Below are 9,043 nucleotides of genomic sequence, written 5' to 3' on the forward strand. Positions count from 1 at the left end.
GAATTTTCCGTGGGAACAGAGCTAGGTGCAGTGGATCCTGTAGGAGCTCCACTGGTTCCCAATCCACCTAAACCAGGATTAAATCTGTATAAATTACAGAAAAAGAAATACACCACTTGAATAATAAATACTAGCTCGTCTCTTCTCATTTATTTAATTCTGTCAAGGAGGGGATGACAATTTAAGTAAAGTACCAAGACAAAGACCAGAGTTATCACTGCTTAGAAGTGCACAGCAAGCAAAAATGTGACAAATTCTAAAACAAGTTTAGTTAAACTAAAAAAAAAAGGGAGGAGGAATCTTTAATAGAAACTGTGCAAATCTCTAGATGTAGAAAGAATTCATAACACAAAGTTCCTGTCTAAATTTCTAAGGTCAACTCTTACCCTGGTATAAGTCCTGGGGCTTCTGTTGCTAATGTCTGCAAGCCCTGCTGAATCTGTAACAAAGCTTGCATTGCTCGAGGGTTTGACATAGCTGACAACGTGTCAGGATTCTGCATCTAAGAAAAGGAAAAGAAATATGATTAAGAAACCCTTAATCATATGCAGATGTTCAACTAGATGTCTTACAGAATCTGACATAATTTCAGAACTTGTTTTTCAGCTCTGTATTTTAGTGTTTACATTCAATCCTTCAGGTATTTGTTCTTGTGTGAGAAAATTTTCATAGAAGGTGACCAAGGAACTCTCTAGATATGGACAAAGCCTTTCAAACGAGAAGCACACTAGCAAAAGTGTTTTTCATTACAGACCTCAATCTTTCAAAGCCACAAGACTGTATTAGTACAACATCATTCGAGAATTAGTCTCTTATATCACACTACTGCTAAGCAACAACATTGAACGTGATGAAACTTGACCAACAGACATCTAAGAAAAAGTAATACATTTCTTTCTCCCAGCTAATTTCAGATCATGGCAGTTTGACCATGACTATTTGTACATGCTTTCTTATCTGTAGTGCCCTCACAGCCTGAAATGTAAATAAATACACTGCAAAACATACCAGCAATATTCAAGGTTTCTCACTCTACTGTGACTTCAATTAAAAAATGGCTTTCATATCCACAAATTATTTAAAAGACAAATCCTTTTCATTTCTGGAATGAAACACCCAAACCCCCAACTATTCTAGATAAAAACCTAAAACTAATGGCTTGTGCTCACCTCTGGTTAGAGATGCAGCAGGTAAGTGAAAAGTAATGTTTCAGTTACAAATGACATTTTTGGCAGCCAGAGCTACTTCAAATAGTAGACAGGTTTATTAATCTTAGCTGCCCTCCTCTGGCAACTAGACCAAATTACTTTTTCATGAAAAACACTTCTAATTCACACAGAAATCACAGGTCAAGCTGCCTCTGGTGCAGAGCACAATTGCAGAGTAGGACATGCAGAACTTGGGTTTGGAGTACAGGTGCCTAAGGAGACTTCAGCACACCAAGTTAATATTCTCCATTCATCTCTTAGATTTTTATCTTCCTGAGAGGTGAAAGTCAGAGTAACTAAACATATACACAGAAGAAGTTGCTCAAATTTTAGAGAGGAAAACTTCTGGAGTTCTCCAAAGCAAGCTGCTGCAATTGCATTTTGCAAATATTTAAATCATGACTTACTGTCTGACATTTGAAGCTGTCTTACAGAAATGGTGGCCTAACAATTTTCAGAGCACTGAGGCAACTTGGATCTCATCTCTGTTAATGCTAGTAATTCCAATAGTAGCAATTCTTTCCTAGTTCTGCTGGGCAACTGCCCTTCATCACAGAAGATGTCTTCCATTATTCAGACTCCATGGTTTTTATCTCCCAGTCCGTAATATAAATGCCAGTAGATAAGCAAGGAAGTACAAGTTGTAATATTATCGACATTCTGAGAATGCTCAGGTATTTCTCCACTTTACCTCACCTGTTACTGCTGTTCATGATCTGACCTTACACAGTGAATACAACAGAGAACTGGCTGTGCAGATAAACTCCAAGGTAACACAGAGAAGGAGATACGGGAAATAGAAAAGATTCCTACTGTACCTTCATTAACCACCTTTTATTCGCAGATTTCAAAACATACATGTGGTACTAGCTCCTCAGATACTACCGAGTCATCACAAAGCAGTGGCATTATGAAACACTACAGCCATTCATCTGGTTGAAACGATATAAACAGTATCTTCTGAACACTGACCTTGCTACAGTAATTCATGTATGTTCTAATTATTTTACTCATAAATCCTCCTGTGCAGCCAGATCTTGGCAATGCACATTTAAACTGATTTCCAAGGACTGCCTAATGATGGACCTCATGCAGTGGATTAAGTTTTCAATTCTTAAAAAAAAAAAAATCTTTCTTGCTCCTATTTAGGGAACACAGTACTAATGAACACAGTACTAATACACACTGTGGCAACTAATACCAAGCAGATACCAACGCTGTGCTTGCAGCCCAGGTATGAGGGCAGGACAGTGGTACAGCAATCTTTACAGACAAAAAAATCTTCAGAACTCACTTCTTGTGCATTAGCTAATGACTCAGGTCTTTCAAGGCATGCTGTAAGACCTCTTTTCCAAACATTTAAGGCAGGTTTGAAGAGCTATGAGAAAAACCATTGTGAAACTTTAACTAATAGCAGGAAAAGTACTAATCTTCTTAATTTGTGAAACAAACCTTGTTGCAAACAGGTGTTCTCTGGCTGGTGTGCAGTAAGAACAATTACTCCTTCTAAGCAAAGAGGCAAGAGCAAATCTAAGTGGTTGTGCTAGCCACAGACAACAGTCAGGTTTAACTTTTGAAAGGTATGAAGACATTAAAGCAAGAATATTATCAAGGAACAGTCTTAGTGTATAAAGCTAATGAGAATATATTACAGAATCTAGCTATTAGCCAGATCAAAGAGACACCAGTTTGCTACAAATACTGCTCACTGACTAGCAGACATTTATTAACAACTAGTATCTTGTCTTACTTGCTGAAGGAAAGTTGGAAGTTGTTGTCTCATTTGTTCCTGAAGTTGAGGATTTCCAACAAATAAAGGATTATTCAACATCATCTACAGGACAAAAATATTCAAAGATCAAGCAGTAAAATCCACAGGAGGTTTTAAAACAACTATTGACATAGTAAGAGTCTATGAAAATAACCTCACAGCATCTACTTCTCCTTTGGCCAAAACTTTCTGGGGGTGTTTGCCCTTTTTTTTGGTTTGTTTTGGTTTTGCTTCATTGGGGTTTTTTTGTAAATTAATTACTTTCCAGATAAAAATGAGGTAGTCTTGCCAAGTATTACAAGAAAACCCTTTTCTGCTCAGCCTTCACTACAGATCTAAGTAATAGCTTCTCTGTGTATACCACCAAGTCAAGGATATTTCCAAGTGAGTATTTAATACAGAAAAGATAATGCTTTTTCAGTCTCAGTTCAGGATTGACCTTTGATACTACTGCTTCAAGTAGAATTTGAAAGCACTTCTACAATACCATTCATAAAACAACATCTCATTTTTACAGAGAGTACAGCTCACAAAAGAGAAGTTAAAACCACAGTAATGTCTAGGTATGGCACTAAGTGCCCTCTCTTCACTTCTTCCAAACTAGTGGGGGCATTTAGTTCCTTACAGATCTATCAGAATTAGAACCAAAGCATTTGTTTTGTTTAAGTTTCTTATGCTGGGTCACAAGTTTAGGGCTGTACAAAGCATACACAAAATTACAGGTTATTTTAGAAGCATGTCAGGCATGATGTCCAACTACAAACTGGAGAAACCCACTGTGACAAATTGTAAAATATAAGTGGGTAATGATTTCAGGGATTAACAGTAAACACTGGGCCATACAATACAGTCAATTGTTGAGCTATTTGCATTTTGGGGATTTTTACTTCAACACACACAATACGTTACTACACCAAATGCAATTTACCTGTACAGCAAGATCAGGATTCTGGCTTAATGACTGCATCATGCTTCTCATGTAGGGTGCAGACAACATATTCTGCATGAGTTGTGGGTTTTCTGTTATCTGCTGTAATAAGCTCTGCATTCCTGGTGTGTTGAACATACCAGCTTAAAAGAAGTAAAAGGCCACTTCAGTAAATATCCTGACTATCATCATACAAATCAGACTATCTAAACCACTTGGTTTTTTTATAAGTTTTAGACTCTGAAATGTGGTTCTAATTACACAGACATATCTACCCCAGAAATTAAGACAGACACTGCATCTGACAAGCAGTCCATTAAGTATCTACATTAGTAGCTGTTTTCATATTTGCCTCAAAACAGAAAAAATAGTACAACTCATCTAGCGATTCCCTACCTTTATTATTTTAAGGCAATATACAAATATAATTAAAACTCTTATTTTTCATAGCTGTTTTTCTACAGAGGACTTTTCATACTAGTAAGATGTTCTACAAAAGTAAACACCTATAAAAATCTCTGAATCAAGAACTCTTTCTGATCCAAGAATCAATTCAGGGAGCTTCCAAGTATGTGCAAATATACACAACTGCAGCAAACACACCTCCTAGTCCCGGTCCCACATTCGGTCCAGTTGAGCTCTGCCCTGTAGTGCCAGAAGTGCTATTCTCAGCATTGTTACTGCCACCACTCTCATCACTAGTGCTGGTGTTTGTTGTGGAAGTCTGTGAGCTGGACTGAGAAGCCCAAGGGTTTGGCAGAGGATCTCTGTTTTCTGTACGAGATGGCTGACTGTCCCCTCCTGCTGATGAATTGCTTACTAAAGAAGCAAATGGGTTACCTCCAAACTACAGAGAAAGAAAAGCAAACGTGTGTCATCTACTAAAGTCGACTGGTTTTATGTGTTATACATGGCAAATTACCTTCCCAAATGGCACACGAAGATAAATGTTGATGCCTCTTAGGCAGTTACACTCACCATTCGACCGTAAATAAATGTAAATATTGTGAAAAGACACCAGAGAGATACTAGGTCCTCCAAAAAAATTATATCACATTTCTTTTTAAAAGCAGCATTGCTACTACACTGGTATTCTGATCACAGTAAGGCTGTATCTCGCATACTGTTTTCCAGCTTCAAAGCCTTTTCTTGTTCAGTTCCCAGTTACTAAACATACTCTTAAAAGGATTTTACTAGGCCTCCCAAATTTTAAGGGAAAGATTTAAAGGAATTAAAATTAAGTAATACAGAAACTTATTGATTTTAAAATAGCTTCTAAATCACACAAAGTGTATTTCTTCAGACCTAGAAGAACACAGGATTTTTAAAGCTCTTTCCCCCCCAAGAGTAAAAGGCTACATAGTGACTTCAAATTTCAAGAAATGTTTTGTCACGTACACATTTGGAAATTTACATTACTTAAATGCTTTAATTTTAAAAGAAATATTTACTTTTGGTGTCATTTGTAGTCTTTTCTCACCTGTTCCTGTGCTGCATTCAACATTGGCTCCTGAATATCCATGTACATACGTCGCAAGGCATTGTATCCACCTGGTATACTTTCAAGGTTGCTCAAGGCTCGGTCTTGGTTTCGCATCATTTCCTGCATCATTGCAGGGTTTCTAGCAAGTTCTAGTGTCTAGAGAAGTGGAATGTTTAATCTGTATTAATAAGAAATCCATTCTAAAGTGAAGACATCAGCATTTGGCAATATCTCAGTTAACCCTGTCTAATCCAGTTTGAAATTATGATTAAAGCTGAATCAAGCTGTTGCCTTAGTGTGAGTCAACAGAACTCGGTATTTAGCCAGCATGACTGATTGGGTCAAGAAGGCTGGCTAAACAGAAGAAAAACCCTGAATGAATTAATATTTTCTTTCTCCATCTTTTCCACACAATTATTCTTACCATTTCTAACATCATTACAGCAGGCAGATCATAATATGAGCTTTAAGACAAATACCTACCACTTCAAAAGCATCTGTTTGGTTTTTGATACCGTCTACCACACAACACATCTTATGTACCATCTAATTTTAAAAACACTTCAAAGTGCCCGCACTCAGATAAAACGAAGATATGTAGTATTTTTGAGAATTACTACTTTTGGTAAATTCCTTGACTAGATAACAGGTTTCAAATGCAGACAGGCACATCCAATGCTAGCCTCAGAAGACATGATTACAGTCTTCAGTGTCTTTCAAAATGATGCTGCAGATTTTCTGGATGATTCATCTATTTTGAAATACAAACATTAGTTGTGTATATGACAACCTTTTATGGATTCTTAATAAACCTAAATACTTTCAGAAAGTTTACACTCTACTAAGCATGTCAAATTTCTTCTCTGTTTTTTACACTTCCAGTATAATCAAAGTTCATGAACAAACACATCTTTCTACATACCTGTCTCATTATATCTGGATTATTCAGCATGTGACTTATTTCTGGATTTCTCTGTATCAGTTGCTGCATTTGAGGATTAGCCATAATTAACTGCCTCATCAAGTCAGGGTTTGAAAGCATGCTCTGAACAAATGGATTTTCCATAATCTGAACCATCATCTCAGGGTTGGACATAAGTTGCCGTTGCATCTGACTTTGCAGCTCCGAAAAGTTTGAAGTATGTAAGCCCAGGCTACTCAGACCTGCCAAACCTCCAAGGCCACCTTTAAGAGGATGAAAAAAGTATAATTGAACTTTCAGTTTCTAGTGTACTTCCAAACACACCCAGGTTCTTTCTAAATACAAAAAACCTCAACATATCCCACACTTCAAAATAATGAAAATGAATGGAAAGTCCCATCTTTGCATGGCTGCTAAGGCAGCAACTAAGAGTTTGCTTCTTTAAATAACAAGACACATAACTAAAAATCCAACAAACTGTATAATAAATATCACTTGTTACAATTCTAACAGCTTTTCTTCTCATTTGCCACAGCCAAGATACAAGAGATGTTTGAGTTTTGGGATGCTGGGTCCATGTTCCACCCCCCTCCAGCAACACTTACCAATTGCATTTGTAATAATCATTTATCTGTCTTCTCTTGGTTAGACTATAACACCAAGAAAAGCACTCCCAATATGAGTCATATTCCCTATTCTAATTAAAAGTTGGCAGCAATGCACCAAGAGCTAATTATGTTTTGAACTCCCATCCTTTGCTGAGTCCAAATAAAATTTTTCAGAAGGTACTAGTCAGACTGAAGAACCGTTTACACCTAAGAAATCAATTGCTTACGATGATTGGCTTTTCCAATTCTACCTCTTTCCCACTCCCCAAATGTGAGTAAGATGAAAAAGAATGGAACAAAAACACCACTACGATGATGGGAGTAGGCATTAAGTCAATGACTGCAGCCTCCTTATTCATAAAAGTGAAGATGCATAATCCTATCAGACTTGGAACCTGAGAAATACTCAACTCTAAGATTAGCAGCAATTTTGCTGCTTCTATTACAGATCTTGGCTTCATGTTACGGGTCCAACTTCTATGATTCATCAATACTCGGCTAATAAGAATTCAGATGCGCTTTTAAGGAACACAGGAGTTTCATTACCCATAGTGACAGAATATAACACCAGTAGCACCTTACTATCGAAGGTAAAATAGCACAAGTCTGAAGTTCATGGTGAAACACTGGTGTAGGCTGCCCAGGGAGGTGGTGGATGCCCCATCCCTGGAAACAGCCAAGGTCAGGTAGGACAGAGCTTGGAGCAACACGATCCAGTTAAAGATGTCCCTGCTCATTGCAGAGGGGATGGACTAGATGACCTTTAAAAGGTTCTTTCCAACCCAAACAATTCTATGATTCTATATAAAATTAAGGAAACAACTTTCCTCCAGTAACTTACTGATCAGAAACCTTCCACAACAAATTCAATATATATCTGTAATCAGTTTTTTGGCTCGTGTGTTTGGGTGGGTTTTCTTAAGTTCTGTCTACATTAGAATAAAGTTTCAGTGACAATTTCCTGAATCCAACAGCAAATACCCACCATGCTACCTAACAAAAATTCTTACCAAAGCCAAAAGGGTTACTATTTGTTGAAGCTGGTGTTGAGGTACTACTGCTTGAAGTTGATGTGGTAGAAGTACTCCCAGTGGTGTTTGTTTGTTGAGCTGGGTGGTCTTGTGATCTGAAACAATTTCAAGAGTTTCAAGTTTAACAAAAAATGTGTAGATAAATAATAACACACTCAAAACAAATGGAGAGATGCAAGACACAGCTTGCAGTGCTGACAGGACACATCCAGGGACACTAAAAATTCCCCCAAAGCCACAAATGTTTCATTGTGCATGGACACTCCTTTACCCAGAGGCAAAGTGCAAGGAGGTGTGAGAGACTGGTACTGGTATTTCAATACCAGCTATTGTAGGTCCAACCTACAAATGCTCTGAAGACTGTGCAAGTCAAAAGCATCCTGCTAACACTACTCAGGGAGCCCCTCTGCCACACTCAAGACTGCATCAAAAAATCAACAAAAAATGACACGAGCAGAATACTAGTTCAGATGCAGAAGGCACAGAATTGCAGTATTACCTAATACTTAACAATGTGTACAAGATTGGGATGGCTTGCATCAGCCTAAATTTCAGATCAGGGAGGCATGAAGCAGGGAAGGGAGACCTCTGACAGTACAAACAAGTGCTTTGAGACCAGGACACAGAAGATAATCCCTCCAGGATGTGAACACGGAATCGAAGATGTCAATTTCAATAGGTACCTACATTTAATGCTAGAAAGCCTATTTCTGTACTCTCCTACATTCCATATTCTCTCCTTCAACATCTGACATTTTCCCATAAGAGATGATCCTCACCACAACACTTTCAGTCTAGAATAATGACCATCTTAATGACTAAGGAAGCTGCATTTTAGTGATCCGTTGCCCTGCTTGTTGAAAGGATTTTTGGGCACTTCACAGAAATGCAGATGACATTTGTATCACTTGAACCATTTCTCACTGTCATTCTGAAGCTGCTTCACTTAAAAAAAAAATTCCAAGTCTGTTCAGCCAGATAAAATTCAAGGCACTAAAGTAATCCTCAAAAATTTTCTTTCCTTCTTTTACCCAGTTCTTAGTCACTGGTTTGGTAAAACAGGGAAAGAAAATTCACTTTCCCTGAAAGGGG

The 9,043-nt window shown here is 37.7% G+C and overlaps 1 protein-coding gene across 1 annotated transcript in view; it reads right to left on the reverse strand.

The window, feature by feature from the left end:
• The window catches only part of UBQLN1 (ubiquilin 1), a gene marked incomplete at its 5' end in the record, with an annotated part of 10,478 nt that extends 2,432 nt beyond the window's left edge, over positions 1-8,046 (reverse strand). Inside the window, 8 exons of the mRNA XM_009076279.1 lie at positions 3-84; positions 387-502; positions 2,959-3,042; positions 3,908-4,050; positions 4,511-4,754; positions 5,388-5,546; positions 6,313-6,575; positions 7,931-8,046. Coding sequence (XP_009074527.1) covers positions 3-84; positions 387-502; positions 2,959-3,042; positions 3,908-4,050; positions 4,511-4,754; positions 5,388-5,546; positions 6,313-6,575; positions 7,931-8,046 — 1,207 coding nt within the window. The remainder of the gene's footprint in view (positions 1-2; positions 85-386; positions 503-2,958; positions 3,043-3,907; positions 4,051-4,510; positions 4,755-5,387; positions 5,547-6,312; positions 6,576-7,930) is intronic.
• Positions 8,047-9,043: the final 997 nt, after the last annotated feature.

Source organism: Acanthisitta chloris, unplaced genomic scaffold, assembly GCF_000695815.1.
Source record: "Acanthisitta chloris isolate BGI_N310 unplaced genomic scaffold, ASM69581v1 scaffold23646, whole genome shotgun sequence".
Lineage (NCBI taxonomy): Eukaryota > Metazoa > Chordata > Aves > Passeriformes > Acanthisittidae > Acanthisitta > Acanthisitta chloris.